Source organism: Prionailurus viverrinus, chromosome B4 (genome assembly GCF_022837055.1).
Source record: "Prionailurus viverrinus isolate Anna chromosome B4, UM_Priviv_1.0, whole genome shotgun sequence".
Classification (NCBI taxonomy): Eukaryota; Metazoa; Chordata; class Mammalia; order Carnivora; family Felidae; genus Prionailurus; species Prionailurus viverrinus.
In genome coordinates this window covers 49,227,798-49,251,652 of record NC_062567.1, presented here as the reverse complement: position 1 = coordinate 49,251,652, position 23,855 = coordinate 49,227,798, and the positions used below count along the sequence as shown (strand labels likewise).

General features: G+C 39.8%; 1 protein-coding gene across 3 annotated transcripts in view; it reads right to left on the bottom strand.

Moving 5' to 3' along the window:
* The window catches only part of PLEKHA5 (pleckstrin homology domain containing A5), a 238,475-nt gene extending 237,395 nt beyond the window's left edge, over positions 1 to 1,080 (bottom strand). For all 3 annotated transcript variants that reach the window (XM_047866378.1, XM_047866375.1, XM_047866376.1), the window contains exons 1-2: positions 945 to 1,080; positions 715 to 794 (exon numbers count right to left, since the gene is read on the bottom strand). In XM_047866378.1, coding sequence (XP_047722334.1) covers positions 715 to 794; positions 945 to 1,036 — 172 coding nt within the window. In that variant the 5' untranslated portion in view covers positions 1,037 to 1,080. The remainder of the gene's footprint in view (positions 1 to 714; positions 795 to 944) is intronic.
* Positions 1,081 to 23,855: the final 22,775 nt, after the last annotated feature.

The following is a 23,855-nucleotide window of genomic DNA, read 5'->3' as shown; positions in this document are numbered from 1 at the left end:
GCTGCAAATGCCTCCTTGGGTTCCGGCTGCTGCTCTGGTGGCAGGAGGAAACGCGCCAAGCGTTTCCTGAGCCATTCACTGTCACACAGAGGAGCGCAGCACCCCCGAACTCCTCTCCTCCTCCTCAATCAGTCACCTACCCACAAGTCCCACCTAGGAGGAGGAGGAAGCCGCACGACTAGAGGCAGCTGTCCGACGAGCAGGGAGAGGATGTGGATCCCATTATCCCGGCGGACGAGTGCCAGGGTCCCGGGCTGCATGGAGGGGAGTGGGGAAGGACTTCCTAAAGGTTAAAAGGGGTTGAGATCAGGGAACGAGGGTGGTGGTGGAAGGATTTAGGAGTGGCTGCGGGAAGAAAAACTCAGGATCCCAGATTCCTGGTAGAGGAGAGTCGGCCTCCTGGGGGCGGGGGGGGGGGGAGCGGAGGGGGAGGGGTCCAGGTTGGGATGGGGGAGAGGGCCCAGGAAGAGAGGAGCCGTCTCCAAGTGGCGATGAAAGGCTGAAGAGAAGCGTCCAGAGACTCGAAAGAACTCCCGCGGCGGGGCCCCCGCCGGCCCCTCTACCTGCGGCCACCCCCGCTGGCCTCCGCCCCACTTCGCCGCCTCCCGGGGACGGCGGCTGGGGGCAGGTTGCGGGGAGGCGGGCGGCCGGGGCTCTGCCGCCTCCTCCCGGCGGAGCCCAACTCCGCTCGGGCCCGGCCGGGCTCAGCGTTACCTGTGCTCTGCCGCCGGTGTCCGGTGACCACGGCCTCGCCGGTGACGGGGTGCAGCCAGGTGGTGCTCTTCGCCTCCTCGCTGCAGGGATGAGAGAAGGGGCAGAGACGGAGCGTGAGTGGGGGCGCCGGAGGAGCCGAGAGGGCTTAAGCGGCACAGACCCGGCTCCCTCTTCCCCTCCCGCCAGCCTCCCGCACCCTCCGGGGCCCCGCGCCGTCCCCTGCTCTTTACTTGATGAAGAAGACTCGGCCGCCCCTGGTGATCCCGTAAGTCCAGGACCGGGGCAGGGAGCAGATCCACTCCAGGTTCAGATCCGCCGCCATGTCTGATCCCCAGCCGCCGCCGCCGCCTTCTCCTGCTGCCGCCGCGGCTGCCGAGGGAGGAGGGAGCGAGCGAAGGGAGCGCGGAGCGAGCGCGGCCGGAGCGCGCCTCCCCGGCCCGGCGCGCCCCCGCGCGCGCCCTACCCCCTCGGGCGGCGCCCGCCCCGCCGCCCCGGCTGGGTCGGGCCCACGTCGCCGCCCCTCCGCATCCTCCGCGGCCGCCGGTCGGCCGCCCCGCCGCGCGCTCGGGGGATGGGCGAGTGGCGCCGCGCCCCGTAGCCAGACCCCTCCCTCGCGCCCCTCCCGCGCTCCCCGCCCGAGCGAAGGTTCCGGGATCGATTAAAAAAAAAAAAAAAACAAAAAAAACCCCACAACAACGCGTCCTGCCCCCAGGGCTTTGCCCGAAGGCTTCCCAGCCTAGAGCGCGAGTCAAAGGGAGCGTAATCCCTGCGCCCCAGATTGCTCTTTCTAAAACAACAGGAACACAGTGGCTGAGCTTTGTTTTATTAGAGCTATTGGCTATCAGAGGTTTTTCAAAAATATATCGCTTTAAAATAGAAAGCTGCTTTATTAAAGCACACGGAAGGCTTTTCGTGTTTGTGTCTTGTGTGCCAGATAGCAAAGGTTTGACTAGTTATCGTGGGCCCATGAAATATGAGTAGATTCTGACTTGACAAAACAAGTTTGCTTCTTCCTAGGCCCCTTAAATCATACAATGTTTTATAAAATGAAACCTTGACTTTTTCTCTTTTTTTTTTTTTTTTTTTCAAAAAAAAGATTCCCTTATTATCAGTCTGGAGTTCTGCTTTCCTCTATTCTCCCATAGATTACAATCATAACCAACTTTATGGAGTCCTTGCGACGGTATACATTTTTAAATCCCCACAACCCTATGGATACTGTGATAATCCCCATTTTACAGATTAGAAAAATTAAGTTTAGAGAAACAATAACTTTCCCAAGGTCACAGTAGTAAATGACAACGCCTGGATTCAAACTGGCTCTAGTATTTAAAAAGTCTGTCTGTATAACCACGTTGCTTTACTTATTTTAAGTCTTGTTTCCTCTGTAGCCCACCCCCTTTTTGTTCTTTGAACAAGTGAAGGGCAGATTTCACTGCAACTGAGATCCCCCCCCCCCCCCACCACCACCACCTGGGAATGCTTGCCTCTTCTCATTGTCTCTGGTCCTCTGCCACACTTGAAATTGCTTATGCATCTTTGCAGCAAGATGACTCATTCCAACAGTTCAATAATAATAGTACTACTTGATATTCCTCTAACACCTTTTCTGACCAGTTTTGGGTGCCTCTGAAGCATTATCTCATTTATCTTTCCAGTAGCTCAAAGCAGCAAACCATCTCTCTGCATTTAAGGAAACTAAGGCACAGAAAGGGCAAATGACCTTGGCCAAAGCCATATCCAGCAAGTCAGATGGGGCCTGGGTGAGAATGCAGTTTCATTGGACATTTTTCTCTCATACTCTAATTCCCCAAGGCCAGTCTGTCTTTGGAGAAAATAAGTCTACAATTACTGCTATAATTTTCCTGTCCATCTGCATACACAGGGAAAAAAATAACATCACTTTAATGTTTTCTCTTTTTGGTTCCTTTGCATTCTCCTCTTTCATTTTGCTACTTATTACTTCTTGACATCTTATCTCCTGCCCAGTCTCTGGAAAAAGTGCCCCGCCCTCCCCCTTTTCAAAAAATCAATGAATAACTAGCAGGAAATGTTCCACATTACCATCAGTGGTTACTGGTTATTACATAACAAGAAAATCAAGAGCTATTGAATTTATATTGTGCTATCTTACAAATTAAAAAATCTAAAGTGAATCTTTCTAATACCATTATAACTTTAGAAATCTATTAGTGGAGCTATATTTGACTTTTTGACTGCGTTAAGAAGTCTTTAAGTTGGCCATTTGTTGTATGAGAATTCCTTTTAGCTGTGAATCTTTGATTTTACAAGATTCATTAGTGCAAAGCATATTTTAAAAAGTGATAGATTCACTTAATAAAAATGTGTATCTTAAAAAATTACATTCACAGTACTTAAATAGTAACCTACAATCTTAAGCATAATTCTATATGTCCCTAAATTTAGGAAAGCAGTAAATAAAAAAACTAAAAGTTATATGTATATATATATATATATATATATATATATATATACACAAAATGAGGCATGCTTCTGATTTGGGGAAATGATAGCCCTCATACCTTCCAGGAACCAATAAAAGCAGCTTCATACATTAGACTGTTGTGTTCTCTGGATAATTTTCACCCTTAATGAGTAAAATAGTATTTTTTCCAAAAATTTTCCTAGAATGCCCTTTGTCTGAAACTTTATTGCCTTATCCTGGGCTGGTTTGCCTTTTGGTTGTATGTACATGTGTGTCTCCTTCACTGCAGGAAGCTGGGAGTCATGTCTTCCCCATCACTGAATCCTTCCCAGCCTTCACTCAGTACTCAAATGGTTATTGAATTTCATTTTCTTGCCAATGCCTCTACCTCCCAACAGAGTTATTTCCCAATAACATATCCCCTTTTTATCATCGTGAACCTCTTCAGTAACTGACTCAGACCTAAACTCATATCTAACCTCTGCTTTTTATTGCATTTTTTTTCATATTTCCAACCTATGAGACTATTCAATTTCTCATGTCGTGATCTAACTTTTTGAGGAGTAATATCCTATGACCATTACAGCCTTTCTGAAAAAAAGAAGAGATTTCAACAGTACTGAGCACTAAAAATAAACATCACTCCATTGATATGTAGAGGATGATCCTTGTCCTAAGGGGCTTCCAGTTCAAATATAACAGAGAAATACATATAATGATAAGAAAAACTCAAATGAAAGTTTCTTAAAATATGCGAAACAAAGAAGAACAAGGTGACATTTTGGAAAACAGCAAATCGATCCCCCCTCCCATTTTAATAAATGGGAATGAAAAATGGATGAACTCTGGAGAGTACAGAGATTCTTGAGAGAGAAAAATATTCTTTTGCTACCAAGAAACATCTATTTATACACATTAATGTTTATCAAAATCTACCAACAAAGTTTTGTAACTTTGATTAGGTCGTCTCTCCAAATATATCTGTGTTACTCTAGATGATTTGTTACACTATTAGTACACAAAATTAAGAATATTGTAAACAGTTCCTTTAATAAGTCATCTGTAGAGTGTTCTAGATCATGAAAAGTTATAAGGAAGGGCAAAATAGAGGACCCAATGAGCTCAGTGGAAATCTAGGCAGAAAGGATGGCAATTGAGGGTTTAAGTCAGGGAAGAAAAATACTTGGAAGTTGATTTAATAGGGATTTTTTTTTCTGTTAAGGAATAAATTGATAGAAGAGTTATGGATAAAATAATTTCCCTCATTCATTCAACAACCATGTATAGGCTCCCTGTTATATATGGTGTGCCAGCCAGTCTGCTGGGTCACAGGGATTAAACGACTTGGCCTCCTTTGGGCAGCTTAGAAAGGGAGATAGAGATGTAAATATTTAAGTACCTTGTAGAGGCAGCATGTCTATCCTTGTCATAGAAAGAAACCTCTGTTACAGGTGTTTTCCAGAGTGTCCTGTGAACTGCTCAAGGCCTATCTCAAACAACAGTCTTCTAACATTGATATTTTGGAGAACTCTTCAATTATGAACAGGGATAACTGAAAGAAATATGTAGCAAGCAGCACTAGTTACCCTGCTGCTGGCCAATCCCTCTGCTACACTGAGGCTCTAGACTAAGTTGGTATCTGCCTGGAGGCTTGGAAAGAGGCTTGAAAGGGAGTTCAAAAATGTCTTCGAGGAACTTACATCTGAACTTCTGGTCATGTTCAAATTAAACACCACTTCCTTTACCCCAGTTAGGAAAGCTTCAATCATCTACTTCTCTCTTTGCTATAAAAGAGAAAGACCAAAATTCAAATGGTGGAGAATTAGGAAGTATGTTCGAATGCAGGGGGCAGGGTAGAGTGAGTCAGCAGTCTGGCTGAATTTTATGCCTGGCTCTGCCATTAATTAGCTGTATGACTTTGAACAAATCATTTAACCTCTACCGCTCTTAGACCTCTGAATCCTCATCTGTAAAGTAAGAGCACTGGTGTGTTTAAGACATTACATCTGATTCTTTTTCCCCTCTAAAGTCTTCTGCTTTGACAGGGTGAGCACTCCATTAACTAAAGTTGGGGATGTTTTGTCACAGTGCAAAGACACGAGTAGGATCCCTGCTTCTAGAACTGCTTAGGATTTTCTGCCACTCAGATGGTTTGTTAATAGAGAAGGTTGGAAGAGCAGTTAACAAAGTTCTTTCACATCATATTTAACTTGTGCAAATGGCTCTGTAACATCAACACTATTAATGTGTTACGAACAGGAAAATGGGCTCCGTGAAGATACTATATAATATATCGATCAAGTGGCAGACTTAGGGTTTGAACCAGGTCTTTAGCATATCAGATTTCAAATTCCATCCACAAGGTATTTCCTTTCTCAACCTTCCTTCCTTGTGTCCTCTAGTTCCTTACTGCCAGTCACTCTCCTACCTACTGCGGATTGTGTCCGCCCTCACCACCTCACCACACCTGCTCTTCTGCGTCACTGTTGTCCCCCTGCGCGCCGCCAAGTCTAGCGGATGCTTTCAGTTCCAAGCTTTCTCGACTTCCCTGCTGTATTCACATGTCACCACTTTTACTCCTTGAAACTTTCTTTTTTTTTTTTTTTTTTTCAACATTTATTTTTATTTTTGGGACAGAGAGAGACAGAGCATGAATGGGGGAGGGGCAGAGAGAGAGAGGGAGACACAGAATCGGAAACAGGCTCCAGGCTCTGAGGCATCAGCCCAGAGCCTGACGTGGGGCTCGAACTCACGGACCGCGAGATCGTGACCTGGCTGAAGTCGGACGCTTAACCGACTGCGCCACCCAGGCGCCCCGAAACTTTCTACTCTAGGGTTTCATGACACCACTTCCCTGAAATTCTCCTGCTCTCGCTGTAGACCATCTGCAGTACGGTCACCAGGGAAGCTTATTTAATTATTGATTCCTGAGCCTCTCTCCAGACCCATTCAACCACAACCTCTGAGGATTAGACTGAGGAATCCACATCTAACAAGCATTTTGGTGATTTCTTGTGTATGGTAACTTCTGAGAACAATTCCCAGTATGATAAAATTCCCATATTTGTATTTCCAGTATAGAACTCTCTCCTGAGTTCTAGACCATATACCAAATTTCTTTGTAGACATGTTCCTTCTGGAATATTCTTTCTGGATGTTCCTCAAGTATGTCAAACTCAGCATTCCAAAACAAGTCCCTTTTGCTCCAGATATGCACCACTCCAGTGTAGTCCCCTCCTACATGGTACCAGCATCCAAACAAATAGCCACATCAAAAACTTCCAAATCATCCTCCCACAAGCAGTTGGTTAATAAATTCTATTAATTGTTCATTAAATATGTCACGAAGTTAAAGTTATCTCTCTTTCTCATTTCCTGTATCCTAATATAAGCATTCACCAATGCTACCAGAATGATCTTTTTAAAAATGCAAATCTGATTATGTTCCTTTCTTGCATAAAATCCCCTCATGGCTCAAAAAACTTAGAGGATGAAATGCAAAGCCTGTTGCCTGGCATTGGAGGTTCTTCTTGATCAGAGCACTGCCCACCTGCATGTTAGCCATATGGAATGGCCTACTGTTCTCTGAACAAACCACGCTTTTTCAAGTCTCTGTACATGCTGCTTTCTCTCTAGAATGCCCTTTTCTCTGTTTACCTAACAAACTCCTACTTATGTTTAAATTCTTAGCTCAAAAGTTATTTCCATTAAGAAGCCAGCCCTTATTCCTTCAGGGCAAATCTAGCTCCTCCTTCCACCATTCATGCTCCCATATCTTCTCTACCGAGTTATCGTTATAATCTGCATCTCGTTATCCCCCCTAAACTCCATAAATGAAAGCATTTTATTTATTTATATTTATCACCTCACTTTCAATAAATGTTATTTACATGAATGAATAATAGTACTGACATTTACATAGTGCCCTATATTTCACTCCATATTTGATATTTATTTCTGTTTGTATTACAGCCACTTGCCAGTGAGTCATGTTTCTATCCTTTCTTAGATTTAACATTCCCTTTAGCTTTTTATAGACTATCCCATATAGAAGAGAAAAAAATGGCATGGGCCCAAGAGCAGCATAGCAGTATATGAAAATAGCTGCTTTCTATAGAGCTGTCTACCTGGCTTAAAGAATTCTAAGATTTGTAGTTATATTGAGTGAGATATTGAAGGACAGGAAGGATTCTGCATTACATTTAATTTCTTAAAGAGATCTATGGAGCCATCTTTTGAATGAATTTTTCCTAGAAAAATATTGATAAAAATAATATGCAGTATTTACAAAAATCACATACTATAGCTACATGAACTGGGGAAAAATTATAAGCTATAACATATAAGGTATAAACACACCATAATTACAATTATATGTATAGCTGTAAGTGATAAAGATTATCAGATCTCTTGCCTTAAGCCCGAGGAATAAATGGAAAGATAAAGGGGAATCCTTTTCTCCCTCATTGTTGGTGTTTTACATTGTGTACCAGTATTCTCTGAACAATTTTTCTTTAATGTTTTAAGTCGCTATCTGCTTAAAACAAAAAAATTTTCTTCCATCAGATAATTCATATAGTTTAATAAAAAATTATGTACACACATGTGTATATGTATATATTTTTTCAACCAATGTTTCTCAGTTTCCATTTCTTCAGTTTCCAATTGTTTATTTCAGTTCCATGTAGAATTATATAAATTGTAATCTCAGATGGAGTATCTGCAGTTAACTGTAATATATCATATAGCTCAAATTAAGGAAAATGTAATGTGAATGCAAATTTTGTATCATCATAGGCACTGCCTTGTATATAGTTAGTATTCAACAAATGCTTAGTAATGGAGCGCATCGTAAAATAACAGTGCTAGGGGAAAAACTGGAGGCTTTTTAACAAAGCTCTTCTGTTTCAGATACATTTTTCTTAAAATCAAGCAGTTATAAATTCAGAAGTGTCTCATCACTGAATTTCTGATCTGAAGAACATGCATGTTTGACCTAGGAAGATTTTTAAAAATATATGAATAATTACAATGGGAAATTAATAGGTTTAAAATGAAAAAGGGCTAAAAAATATAAATCACATCTGCTTAAATTTCTCTCTTTCTACATGATTGCGTATGGGCAACCGAGGGAAGAAGAGAGACTGAGCTGGAGCACAGCTCCAGCCTTGTTGTCCACTCGCGGCCTGTCCTGCTACAACCGTGTGAGGATCTGAACCTAGGAAACAACACTGTCTGGAGTCGTGTGTATTACTCTATTTCCAGGTGTGTCATTTTGTGCCCAACTTGACCATTTTTTTTTAATGTTTTTATTATTGAGAGAGAGACAGACAGACACAGAGCACAGTGGGGGAGGGGCAGAGAGAGAGAGGGAGACACAGAATCCGAAGCAGGCTCCAGGCTCTGAGGTGTCAGCTCAGAGTCTGACATGGGACTCGAACCCATGAATTGTAAGATCATGACTTGAGTCCAAGTTGGACGCTCAACAGACTGAGCCATCCAGGTGCCCGTCTTTTTTTTTAAGTTTATTTATTTATTCTGAGAGAGAGAGAGCACAAGCGGGGGAGGAACAGCAGAGAGAGAAGGAGAGAGAGAGAATTCCAAGCAGGCTCTGCACCATCAGCACAGAGCCCAAAGTGGGGCTTGAACCCACAAACTGTGAGATCATGAGCCGAAACCAAGAGTCAGATGCTTAGCCAACCGAGCCACCCAGATACTTCCCAACTTGACCATTTCTATCAAAGAGACAGAATTAGCTATTTGTTTTTTACTAGACCATTTTTTTAAAGTTTTTTGTTTTTTTGGGCAATCTTGATAAAAGGGTAATTTTCAGATTTTTATAATTGTCATAACATTCATCATAGGCAAAATGCAATTAATTGTGTTTGTCAGCAATATTAAACATGCTCAGAAATCAGTTGCTATTCTAAATATTGATGAAAATAAAAGAATCGCTTGTGTTCACAAGCAAAAAAAATGGTGCTAAATATTTTGATAGCTGGAGAAATTTTTCTTTTTATACCATTGTGTGCTCTGTAGTAACTAATCTTTATTACACTTGATTAGAGATCCTTTATCTGCAGTTTATTGATTCATCCACTTTAAGTAATAGATACTTTTCATGAATCTAGTATATATCATACACTAGGCTAGGGATAGTGGTGACACAAAGAAAAATAAATTCAGGTTTGGGCCTTCAAGGCATTGCAGTCAACCTGGGGTAGAAAGGAGTGGGGAAAAGATAAACACACAAATAATATATCAGTAACAAATGGTATGATACGTACTGCGCATGATGGAAAACAAAAGCTTGTAAAAAGGGCATCCATTCTGCAAACATGGGGAGAGGTGATCAGGTAGGCCTTCCTGGAGAAAGTGGTACCCTACTTACTGTTGTTAATTAATATTATCTCTACAAGGGTTTCTTGAAATGGTAAATGATACCTTAAGCTGATTCTGCCCTTCTTCCTCCCTCCTCCAGTTCTTTTAAGGTACTAGGTACAAGAGGTCCAGAGCCATGCATGGCAGAAATTATTGACCCCAACATCATTTCTCCTTTGTTAGATCCCACCCCCCACCCCACCCCACTGATTTTTTTTTTTTGCTGGGTGTTTGGATGCTTTAAATAAAGATGCATTGGGGCACCTGGGTGGCTCAGTCGGTTAAGCGTCCCATTCTTGATTTCGGAAAAGGTCATGATCTCACAGTTCATGAGTTCAAGCCCTACATGAAGCTCTACGCTGACAGTGTGGAGCCTGCTTGAGATTCTCCTTCTCTCTGTCTGTCTGTCTGTCTGTCTCTCTCTCTCTCTTTCTCTCCCTCTCTTACCTCCTTTCTCTCTGCCCTTCCCCTGCTAGCTATCTCAAAATAAATAAACAAATTTAAAGATGTATTTCCCAGGTACCCTTTTATCAAGATGTGAGCCCTTGGGTTGGGTTTAGGTAAGTGGGATATAAACAGAGAAATGTATGGCAGATTATGGGACATGTCCTTGAAAGATGATTGATAAATACTTGGTCCTGCTTCTCTCCCTCTTCCTCAGCCTCCTGCTTGGAATGTGGATGAAGTGGCTGTAGGTCTTTGTTGGATGAAGAAGGCAAAGGCCACCCAAGGGATGGCTACATCTGGATGTAGCCTAAGTCCCTAAGAGTTACAGGCAGTGGAGCCACCATAACTGCTCTGAACTTACAAGTGGAGGAGAAATCAAATTCTGTCTTGATTAAGCTAATGCTATCTTGTGGGGGAGGGGAGCTTCTGTTACTCTCAGATAAACCTAATTTTATCTAATGTATCACATCTATCTTATTTAACAGCACTTAGTACATGTTGGGTGCTCAATAATTTCTTAAATGAATGAATTAATGTATGAATCTCCAAACACATCAAAATTTCATACATAAAATTTGCCTCATGCCTCGGTAACTCCTGATTATTCTTTTGGATGAGCCAGCTTTTCTCTCACTTACCTTATTATTTACTGAGAATAAGGTAGACCCTTACAGATCTTTAACTCATTCTGATAATTAGATTATTAATATCTTTAAAATTAAAAGGATTTTTTAAAAAAATCTTTTTTTTTTAAAGTTTATTTATTTTGAGAGAGAGAGAAAGAGAGAAAGCATGGCTTGGGGATGAGCAGAGGGAGGAAGAGAGAGAGAATCCCAAAAGGCTCCACACTGTCATCATGGAGCCCAATGCATAGGGTCAAGCCCATGAAACCCCAGATCATGACCTGAACTGAAGTTGATGCTTAACCTACAAGCCACCCAGGAGCCCCTAATTTCTTTAATATTTTAATTTGAACTACAATAGTAAAATTTAGTTAACTAAATTTTCCAAATATCCATACTACTTTACTCTCTTTATAGACTACACATTGCCAATATATCATTGCAAACAAAAAGGAAACTTGACAGAATACTTGAACCAATAGGTACCATTGCCAACCATGCGCTGATGGACATATGTTGTGTTGTGTTTATGTCCTGTCTACCCAGCTCTCAGGGACAGGCTCAGAATACTAACCATCACTTTTATCAAAATTCTCCCCAAAACACAGTCTGCAAAAAAGTTCTACTCATTACAGGCAAGACAAAGTTGTCAAGAAGATTTATATCATCTAGATTGTTCTACATATAATGAAATCTGAAGAGTAATCATTTTAGAAAACATTAAAAAAAACTTTCAAATTGTTCCAGTCCATTACTTGGTAGTGCATTTTTATTAACCATTTTGAGATGCAGCAAAGAGCACTGACTCAGAGATCTAAGCTTTGAACAGCTTTGATACAGGTTATTGTCACTTTCCATCTCTCTGTAAAATGGCGGAACGTTTACCCACCACATTTCATTATGTGTGTTGAAACAGATAACATCTTGAAATAGCTTGAACTGCTCAGATATAAATGTCTTAAAATAAAGATGGCATTTTCCTAGAGTAGAGAAGAAAGAAAGGTAATTTAAATTAGTAGTAATTTGCATGCTGTTCCTATCTCTGGGCAGCTTGCTGTGATTTTTCCTCTATAGTCCATCACTTATTTTCAAAATGATTATTCAAAAATAAAACTAGAGCAGCAGTTGTTTCCTTCTGAAATAGTTGTATATAGGAATTGTCCTCTATGAAATTATACTTAATTTGGCAATGGAGATCAGGTGCTTCTAAAAACAGTTGAAAGGAGGAAAGGGAGGAAGGGAGGAAGGAAGACAGGGAGAAAGGGAAAAGAACCACACTATCCAAGATTCTGATTATCTATGAGTTAATGCTTAGAAGCTCAAATTGATTTTCCAAAGTCTTTCTTTTTTTTCTGCTCAATACCCTCATTATAGAAAACTTCATCGAATAATTTTTTCTTCTGGACCAGAAGAATCCTTCTTCAGAAGTAACTTTCTTGGGGCACCTGCTGGCTCAGTCAGCAGAGCATGTGACTCTTGATCTCCAGGTCATGAGTTTGAGCCCCACGTTAAGGGTAGAGATTACTTAAAAAGAAGAAGAAGAAGAAGAAGAAGAAGAAGAAACTTTTTCTTTTCCTATCCCTTCATACTTAAAGGTTAATGGTTGCAATGCTGCAGGAGTACATATAATCCAGTGCAATGAGAATCAGAAAGGAGAGTACAAAGAAGGCCACTGGTGGAGATGGGTTAGGGAAAAGGGCTGAGTGATTCACAGAATGAAGGATCTTCATCAAGCAATAAAAATGGATTGCAAAATTGTTCCAAGATAATTTATGTACCTAAATAGTAGCCTCCTGTACTACTATATTCAGGAAAAACTCCTCAAATCAGAATTGCTATGACTTGTATGAGCCTCATTTTCTTTATCTTATCTTGTTTTCTTGTTTTTGTTTTTGTTTTTTTTTTTAATCTTGTTTTACAGATGAGGAAGGAGAGGCAGGATCAGCTACATAATTTCTGGGGCCCAATGGAAAATGAAAATGTTGGGCTTCTTGTTCAAAAATCATTAGGCATTTCAAGATGGCGTCAATAAACCAATCATAGCATACTTCTGAGGGCAGAGGCTTGTGTGACTGCACAGGTTGCATGCCTAGGAAGCCAGTTGTGAGGTCACCAAGGTTAAATTATTTGCTGAAGGGGATGAAACTGGTTAGGAACAGAAGTAACCTCCTGATTCCTTGTTTAGTTTTTTTTTTTCCCTCTGCATTTTATTACTTTTCTATATTCACTTCATTTTTAGCTCAGAATAATGTATATTTATTCTTTCATTCTTTAATAAGTATTTTTTGAATACAGACTGTGTGACAGGCACTATATTAAGCACTGAAGAAACAATTATAAGATAATTCCTTTCCTTAAGTACTACTTTACACTGGGTGCATAAAAAGGACATTAGGAAAAATTCCATTTCTACAGAGGTGTGGAGAAGTTGAACTCCCATATGCTATTAGTGAGAGTTAAATAGGTGTTAATTTTTTGGAGGGCAACCTGGCCATACAAGAAAAATGTCTTAAAATTGGTATGCCCTTTGGCCCAGAAAGAACACTTACTGGAATTTATACTAAAGCAAAAATAAGAGATGTGGGCAAAGTTATATGCACAGAGTTGTTCATCACATGATTTGTTTTTTCATAAGTGCTCAAGAATTTGGGTTTTATTGGGCACATTTTGTTATACCCATGCTGTTAACACATGACCATTAAAAATGTGGTTTTAGAAGACTACTAACATAAAATGTTTGTAATATATAATTAGTGAAAAATCAAGGTTTAAACTAGTATGTATAGCATGGTAACTTTTTCTTTCCTTCTTTCTTTTTTTCTTTTGCTAGAAAATATCTATAACTAGGAAAGCAGGGAAGGACACATACCCAAATGATAGTAATTAACCTTTTGTAATTTGTTTTTCTCTGTACTTAGTTGTATTTTTTAATATTTTGGTTTTGTATTGAGATATAATTGACATATAACGTATTATTTTCAGGTCAATATTTCCTTATTGAGCATGTATTGTTATTTTTTAACGTTTATTTATTATTGAGAGACAGAGAGAGACAGAGCATGAGCATGGCAGGGGCAGAGAGAGGAGGAGACACAGAATCTGAAGGAGGCTCCAGGTTCTGAGCTGTTAGCACAGAGCCTGACGAGGGGCTCAAACTCACAAACCCAGTGAGATCATGACCTGAGCCAAAGTCAGACGCTTCGCTGACTGAGCCACCCAGGTGTCCCAAGTATATATTATTTTTATAATGAGACAGAATTTTAAGTTCTACCTGTATTAAACTGTGAAAATCTATGTTTTCTTTTTTTTAATTTATTATTAATTTTTTAATGGTTATCTTTGAGAGGGAGAGATACAGAGAGGGAGAGAGTGGAGGAGAGCTAGAGAGAGAGGGAGACACAGAATCCGAAGCAGACTCCAGGCTCTGAGCTGTCAGCACAGACATGGGGCTCAAACTCATGAACCGTGACATCATGACCTGAGCCAAAGGCAGGCACTTAACTGAGCCACCCAGGTGTCCCTATGTTACCTTTTCTTTTTTTTTTTTTTAATGTTTATTTATTTATTCTGAGAGAGAGCACAAGTAGGGGAGGGGCAGAGAGAGAGGGAGAGACAGAATCCCAAGCAAGCTCTGCACAGCCAGCACAGAGCCTAATGCTAAGCTTGGTCTCATGAACTGTGAGATCATGACCTAAGCCAAGATCAAGAGTCAGATGCTTAACCAACTAAGCCACCAGGCACCCTGAAAATCTATGTTTTCTTAAATATCTTCAAAAGAAGGGCAGCAATTCTACATTTTGCCATTGGAAAAAATTAATGTTTAAATGCCACATGTAAAAGTTCATGATAGACTAACCTAAATGTCCATCATAAACATGGGTGAATTGAAATATTCCCCTTGTAGTTGAAAGAATTCTTACAGGTCATGTGATCTAACTCCCAACTAAAGTAGAAATTGACTTTGTCATCCTTGAAAAGTGATTTAAACTTACTGAATTTAGAGGTAGAATCTTTTTATTCACAAAATACAGGATCTTACCTACATTACAACAAAGAGAAGCCAGTTTGGAATCAGAGCACCAATATTCTGTAACTACACTTGAATATTTGGGTAGAATTATGCATGGTAAAGGAAGGAATTGGTATGTTACTGAATAGATGTTCTCTAAAAAAATCCATCCAAATTGGAGAGTTGCTTTTGGTCACTATACCTTTTATTTAGTGTGTGTTTAGTGTTACCATCCACCAGAGACTTTGCTTTTAAATGCAGGGCTAAGAAAATGAATAGTTCCCCTGGAGCACTCTCACAGGGGCTGATCTTCCAGATCTAACCATAAAAACACTTAATATAAGGGCTTCACTCGGAACCTCACTTGGCAATTTCTTATAATGTTTGTAATATTATGGGTAAAAATTTGTTTTTGTAATCATTACATTGTGTAAAGTGAAAAGGCAACTTTAAAAAACATGAAATTAAAAAAAAACAAACACACACAAATAATCAATGGTCTCGTGCCATTTTAATTTTTTTTTATTTTTTAAAAAATATTTTTATTTATTTTTGAGGGAGAGAGAGAGACAAAGCATGGGGGGGGGGGGACAGAGAAAGAGGGAGACACAGAATTGGAAGCAGGCTCCAGGCTCTAAGCGGTCAGCACAGAGCCCAACACGAGGCTCAAACTTGTGAACCACGAGATCATGACCTGAGCCAAAGTCGGACGTTTAACTGACTGAGCCACTCAGGCACCCTGGTTTGGTGCCATATTTAAATCCTAATTTTGTAAGAAAGAAAATATGTTTAGAAAAATGTGTAGAGAATCATGAGAAAATATGAATAGTAATTATCTCCGGGGAAAAGCTGATGATAAAATTTCAGAATAACAGAATGATTTCTAAGAGGACAATTCCTTTAGAGCAATGCTGAATGCAGCACACTACTAGAAAGAAATTCAACACGTCTTAAGAGCGTGCTGCCGGAAAGAGTCTATTGCATCGAACTTGGCCGTTCCCTTACTCCAAAATTCCATTTTGTTTTGTTTCGTTTTGTTTTTGTTTACCTTCTGCCCTGTAAATACCACTTAAATGCTCTACACTAGTGGATCTTAACATTTTTTTTTTTAACTTCAAAAAAGGTCATTGATAATTGTTATGCTTTTAGTGTCTACACTGACTGGGATACACACACACACACACACACACACACACCCCAACAGACACACAGGCACACACACTTTGATTCCTACTCACTGTACTTGCTCTACACCCCAGATTTCCAAGACAAATGGTCTTTAGAAATTGCTGCTCTATATCTTTTAGCATTTGATAAATAAACTTGGTTTAGTACCCTGTGTAATGACAAAGATGGTAGTAAAATTACTTTTCCTTAAAAATGACAGCTGCCAAAACAACCACAAAAGCCCATGTTTCATAGCTTGCAACATACTTTCTTTTCCAGAAAATATTCCAAAAATATGTGTTCACCACTGGTGTTCTGTGAATTCTTTAAGCCCCACAACAATTCCTATAGTGTTCCCTGTAACCACGAACTTGACCAACTTTGTGACAATGCAGTCAGATTAAATTTGTGACTTAAGAATTATATCTATGTTAGTTTCCTCTCTCCTCCATTTTCCCTGCACCTGCAAAAACACAATACAAGCAACAACTACACATCCCTTCTTAGCATCATGGTGTCTTTTCTTCTCCTCCTCTCCCCGCTTCCTAGCCGTCAGAGCTCACGATCCTTTCTGGTCTCTGTGTAGTTCTACCTTTTCTCCCACCCACCTCCTTCCGGATACCCCTTCGGCACCAGTGTTATCCTAAGAGCTACTGGGGATTTTGCCACATCCTTCTTTTTAAAACACGATCTAGAGAATAGAGAAGAAAAGAAATTTGCTTTAAAGTTGAGTGTTTGTTTATTTTGCAGAGGTCACAGATCATAGCACACCCATTAAAATTAATGTGACTTTTCAACTTAAAAGAATTAACCCAAGGAGAATCTCTTCAAGGAGAAATAATGCTTTATAGACTGGGGTGAAGATGGCCAGTAGAAAAAGGTCCTTTTGAGAGTGAAATCTATCCAATCATATGAAAACCCTCCATTATTAATAGATCTCATTATTAATAGATTTGTAGAATTGAGTGACGTTGGTAAGATTTTTAACAAACAAGTAGCCTATGTGACAACATTAACTAATGCAGTAAGTAAAGACTATAACAAAAATTCAATAGTAAGAAAATGAAACATTGAAGATAAAAATATTCAAAGAAATGATTCATTTTGCCTTATCCTTGGGTAGGTAAGAATAAAGGAATCAAAAGCGTAAAAGGGGGAGAAGGCATCAAGGACACTCAGTAGGATGCCAACTTGAGAAAGTGACATTGGGGAAAGATTTTGCATTGATCCATGGTTGAAGCTAAGAGAAAGGGAAGAAAGAGGGGCCAATATATTTTTATTGTCTTTTTAATTTTCTGAATGTAATGCTTTGTGAGTATAGCAGTTTCCTCATACCACATCTTAAGAATGTTCTTTAGCCCTAAATATTGTGGAGAAATTGCTTTTTCTTATAAAATAATTATGATTAAAATTCCTTGAGTGCCTGGGTGGATCAGTCAGTTGAGCATCCAACTTCAGCTCAGGTCATGATCTCACAGTTCATGAATTCAAGTCCCACATCAGGCTCTCTGCTGACAGCTTGGAGCCCTCTTTGGATCCTCTGTCCCCCTCTTTCTCTGCCCCTGCCCCGCTAGTTCTCTCTCTCTCTCTTAAAATAAATAAATAAACTTAAAAGAATAAAATAATATTCTTGCTAAATTTTATATATTCTTAATATGAACTATAGCATAGACTAGCAAAATTGAGAGTTTATTAACTTAGCAATTAAGAAAAATATTCAGTCAGGGGCATCTGAGTGTCTCAGTCAGTTAAGCATCTGACTTCGGCTCAGATCACGATCTCACGATTTGTGTGTTCAAGCCCTGCATTGGGTTCTCTGCTGTCAGCACAGAGTCTGCTTTAGATGCTCTGTCCCCCTCTCTCCCCCCTTCTCTTTCTGTCCCTCCCCCGCTCATGCTCTCTTTCTCTCTCTCTCTAAAAAATAAATAAACATTAAAAAAATATTCAGTCACATAAAAAATGAAAATACTGGTTCCTCTAAAAGTTAAACATAGAATTACCAAATGATCTAGCAATTCCACTTCTAGGTATGTAACCAAAAGAATTGAAAGCAGGGATTCAAACACATGCTGTATACCAATGTTCTTGGCAGCATTATTCACAATTGCCGAAAGGTGGAAATAACCCAAATCCATACAACAGATGAATGGATTTAAAAAAATGTGCCATATACATACAATGGGATATTGTTCAGCCTAAAAAAGAATGAAAGTTGGATTCATGCTACAACACAGGAGAACCTTGACAATGATGCCAAGTGAAAAAAAGCCAGATACAAGAGAACAAATATTATATGTTTCCATTTATATAAGGCACCTAGAATAGGCAAATTCAGAGAGACAGGAAGTATATTAGAGGTTACCAGGGGCCGGGGGAAGAAGGGAATGAAGAGTTATTATTTAATAAGTACGGAGTTTCTGTTTGGGATGATGAAGAAATTTTGGAAACATATAGCAATGAAGGCTGCACAACCTGGGAAATGCACTTAACACCACTGAATTGCACACTTATAAATGGTCAAAATAGTAAATTTTATGGTATGTATATTCTACCACAATAAAAATGTATTAGAAAGTAAAAATAAAAACAGATTTCCCACCACAGAAAATTTGAAAGATGCCATAACGTCATACCAGAAATGACTCCTGGTTTTGAATGTACATTATATTTAATCTTTCAAAGTATATAATTCAATTTGAGCTGTAAGTATTTTTCAAACTTTGAGATTATTTTGTTCTTCAAATTTTTCAGCAATCAGGGCCAGACTCCAGACTACTGAACACACTATAGGGGAAAGATGTTCCATGCTATTAACTAAACAAAGCTAAGCAGGGTCCTTAATCAGTTATTATTCAGGAAAAAAACAAACAAAAAAACTCCACTGTATAGTTTGCTGGCTTTTTCAAATGTAAATGACTACAAACCTTTCAGTATCTCCCTGACCCAATGTTCCTTGAGATACAGTTTTGGGGAATACTGCTAACCAGTCACCTACATGGCATAACTTCTGGAGTTGGCCCCCACAACTGATTGATTCGCTCATTCCCTTGTTATGCTTTCATTATTTTATTCTTTCTTTTATTTATGGATCAATGCAACACATTTATTGGGTACCAACATTGTGCGAGTCAGTATGCTAAGTGCCATTCAGTGTCCTTGGTGAACTTTGTATGTATGTCTAGGTATGAATAACATAAAAATCCTCTGGTTAGCATTCTCAATTATCCCTGAGTCTATCCAATTAAAGATTTGCCCAGTTTTGTGTAGATCCATCTAACTTTATTATATGGAATAAATGGAAGAAGAGGAGCTTCTCAATTGGGATGGGTCAAGGTCTAGGATGTGGAATGAGGGTCTTCACCTATGTCCCCATATTTTCTGCTGTGCAAATCACAATGGGAGTAATACTTGAGGTGAGTCTTGATGGATGAGTCACATTTCATCCAGCACCAGGTAGAGGTATGTATGTGTTGAGGTGAGCAGAGAGGGCAGAGGAGAAGGGATTATTGCACATACAGTTGTATAAGTTGTGCACAAGAATGTCCAGGTAAGGAAATGGGGGGAGAGGCTGGAATCTATACCTGCTCTGCTCACTGAGCTATGCACCCTGGGGTGCATCTGCTCCCACCTGAAGAGGGTAGAGTTTGCATGAAGATACTGTATATTATTCTTTCTATTCAGTTTCTAGGAGTAGTTTTGTGAGACTGATCAACTATAGATTAAAATTTAAACTATAGAAGCTTGATGGTAAAGACTCTGTTTGTGCTTGTTTTTTGATTCTTGTCTCATAATTCCAGCCCTCAGATACTAAATGTCATCAGAACTGCCTTCTAATCATAACTGATCCTGTCTGCCCTCCAAATTACCCCTATTCCAGAAGTAATTCTTCCTCTTCTCTAGCCGTAAGAATATGTCCACATTTTAAAGTACATCTAGGAATTGATTGGTTCTTTCAGAGTTCACATTAAGGTGTGAGAGACAGATAACCTGCCCTAAAACTCTAAAAAGAGATTGCTTACTAATAGAAAGCACATGAAATTAGTAGAGTTTCATGTGGTAGTGGACACATGTTCTCGGCCAGAGGGAACAATCTGATAACTTGTGAGTAAAATTAAGAAGTCTCTATCGGGGCGCCTGGGTGGCGCAGTCGGTTAAGCGTCCGACTTCAGCCAGGTCACGATCTCGCGGTCCGGGAGTTCGAGCCCCGTGTCAGGCTCTGGGCTGATGGCTCAGAGCCTGGAGCCTGTTTCCGATTCTGTGTCTCCCTCTCTCTCTGCCCCTCCCCTGTTCATGCTCTGTCTGTCTCTGTCCCAAAAATAAATAAACGTTGGAAAAAAAAAAAAAAAAAGAAGTCTCTATCCACCTGTGATCTGTTTAGTTTCGAGAATCTTATAGTAGCGTTCACTCTTGGACTCTCCATGCAATGAACCCTAGAAATATACTATCAAGTGCATACTTTAGATCATTTCTTGTCCTTCCTTTAGGCCCATGATTAACTTGATTTCTTTGTTCTTTTGGGAGTTGGGCTGTTGCTCAGTTGACAACTGTCCCTTGTCCCACATCCACCCCAGAAAAAATAATCTCCAGTCCAAACTCTAGTTCCAGCTTGGATAGACTGAACCTGACCAAGATGGTTTTTTTTTTTTTTTTGAACATTCAGCATGATGATCTGTCCCTGATCCATTAACTAATATTGTGTAATATAAACTCCACATTACGTAGGGTTGTTACTCCTAGCAAGCTCAGAATGTCCCATTGCCTTTTCTCTCTTAAGTTCTTTTTTCAAAAATGCAAATAATCCAGGTGTGAATAGCATGTTTGCCTAATTTACACCAAGGTGTAGGTGTGTTTTTTATGGCCTTTTTTCCTCAGGAAGCACTTTGACAGAGAGGTTAGAGAATGGAGGAGGGAAGATATGGAAAGACAAAGGGAAGAGAGAGAACAAGCTTAATTGAAACCGATAATACCTAAAGACTTCATAATTCAGCCATTTCATAGTTTTTACTTTGGGGACAACATCTAAAACTTTTTTTAAGTTTATTTATTTTTGAGAGAGAAAGAGAGAGAGTGTGAGTGGGGGAGGGGCAGGGAGAGAGAGAGAGAATCCCAAGCAGGCTCTGCCCTGCCAGTGTACAGCCCAATGCAGGGCTCAAACCCACAAAACTGTAGGATCATGACCTAAGCCAAAACCAAGAGTTGGTCGCTCAAACGACTGAGCCACCCAGGCGCCCTGGGGACGACACTTTAGAGTAATATCTGGAAGAAGTGAATCAAATGAGTTTACACTTTAACTGATATGCATAAGGAAACCAAGAAGACCTATTCTGAATCCCAGGTTTCCAAATATGGAGTTTTTTATAAGTACTGATATTTCACGGTATTTATTACAGAGAGGCAAACTTTTCCACTCTTGATAATAAGAGACAAGTTTTTCTACTCTTGTAAATAAGAAACAAGTTTTCCATTCACATATCTCATGGACTCTGAATTCTTTAAAGTTTGTGAAATAATAAAAACTTTCCCCTCAAATGTGACAATATTATACATGCCTTAAGACATGTTTGATATAAGAGGCAGATTTCCTCTAAGCAATCTAAAGAATAGAAGGATCTCTTATAAAGAGGCAAGGTATGTCATAGAACCCAAGGACAGGAAACGGCCAGTTCCCCCATGAGACCAGAACTGAGAACTGCAACGTTCTCAGTGACCAAGGCAACTCTTGGTCTGTTTTTCCTTTCCCTCAATCTCATCCCCTCCCCCACTGCACATTCACCACAGTCTTTAATTTTCCTTATCTCTGTGTTTCTAGTCCCTTTTTACAGAGCAGCGCTCATCACTTATACATGGTTCATCATATAGGGTTGCCAGATTTAGCAAGTAAAATTATAGGATGCTTATCCTTTACCTGGCAACCCTAACATCATGCCCAGCCAATCCATTGCCCTCATTTCCTGGGTCTACCTGACCCATAACCAGAGCTAATTTACAGGAGTTTCTGTGTCCTCATTCAGTAGAGACAATCTCATTAGTCAGGTTGGGCTAAAGCCCTCATGGGTAAGGCAGCCAGAGGGCCCATCTCTGGTGTGATGCACTGGAAGAAAAAAAGTGCTGAGTCAACCCAAAATGTTATCTACTAAATATAAATTTAGGCTATAAGTACACCTTGATATACATAATAGAAGTTGCTTTTGCAAATATCTTGAATTCATGGACCAACTTCTATTGGTTTTTGTATCTCCTGGTGTCTGGCATCTGGTACTTCATACATATTAGTGAATCAAGTTAAACAAGAAAAATTTCATAAATTTTTCTATTTCTCTATTAACTTGAATATCTATAAATGTAGATAAGGACAGAGCAACTTTCCAGAAGTGGTGTTTCAAGTTACTAATGTATTCTTTAAAGTGATAGTACATATAGCGGGGGATCAAATGAAGAATGATATTGACCTAATGTAGAAAAGAGTTGGAGGGCCTGGGTGGCTCAGTTGGTTAAGCATCTGAATTTGGCTGACGTCATGATCTCCCTGTTCCCAAGTTTGAGCCCCGCATAGGGCTCTGTGCTGATGGCTCAGAGCTTGGATCCTGCTTCAGATTTTGTGTGTGTCTCTCTCTCTGCCCCTCCTCCCCTCATGGCTCTGTCTTCGCCTCTACCTCAAAAGTAAATAAACATTAAAAAAAATTTTTTTAATGTAGAAAAGGTCACTGAAAAGCTTCAGAACACTGAAAATTTACCAAATATCTTTTGAAAGTACATAAACTATCCCAAGAAGGTTCATGTATTAGCCAATTACTAAGAGGAAATTAATTTATTAAAATTTCAGATTGAATGGTTTTCTCCTAATAAACAATAAAAAAAAACCCTCTTATAATGGACCTGCTCATTTATTTTCTTGCTTCTCTCTGGCCATCAATAATACTCTTTACATGGTGATTTACTCTAATTTTTCAGGTTGCTTTATGCAAATGGCAGCTAGTGACTTTTAATCTATTACCTATCACTTAGATGATGCAAACCACATATGCAAACCAGTCATCTATATTATCAACATCTACAGCCTGATGGATAAAAGTCATGGTAGCATCAACCTAGCTGGGGTCATAATGTTGTAGGAAGCAGAATGTGGAGGGGAGGAAGCTGAACCTGGGTCACATGACCTGGGCTTGATGACACCTGGCCTCGGTTTAGCTCCTGGTTCTCCTTCTTATTTACTGTGATACCTTGGGCGAGTTTCATAACCTCTGTAAGTCTCAATTTTTTTAAAGCAGGGATAAATATGCCTGCCCTGGCCGCCTACCAGGCTTGTTAATCAAATGAGACAATGTATGTGAAAGTGTTTGTAAACTATAAAATGCTTCACAGACATAAGATTCTTCTTGTTGTTGTTTTCTAATAAAAGATTTTTATAAATCATGTTAACATCGATGCCAAAATACCATTGTTATATTGATGATTACTATGAGCTAGAGGTACAAGCTCTAAAAAGTAGAATTTTTCAAAGAAAAATAGTCTTCCTGAAAGGAATATTCTTTTACATACCATTTTTAAGGACAAAACTATTCTCATTGCTTATTATTGTTTTTTTTTTAAGTTTATTTATTTTGAGAGAGAGAGAGAAAGAGAGAGTGTCCATGTGTAAGCAGGGGAGAGGCAGAAAGAGAGGGAGAAAGAGAATCTCAAGTAGGACCTGGCTGTCAACACAGAACCCCACACGGGGCTCAAACCCACAAACGTTGAGATCATAACCTGAGTCGAAATCAAGAGTTGGATGCTTAACTGACTGAGCTGCCTAGGCACCCTTATTGTTTTTAACGCATAATTTAAGATGAACAGAAGACACACTAGGCTGGGGGGGAACATGAGCCATAATCAAACATATCTGAGTAAAAAAGCCCTCATGGTTGCCATATTGTTAAAGGTAGGAATCTTTGAGTCCCCCCTATTGGATTCCCATGCTGTCCCACTGTCTTGTCCCTTGTCTATATCCTGTTGGAATCCCCAGAGAGAAGGAAGAACATAGCTATTAATGCCTCCCTTGCCCTACAGACAGACTTCAGTATCAGTATCT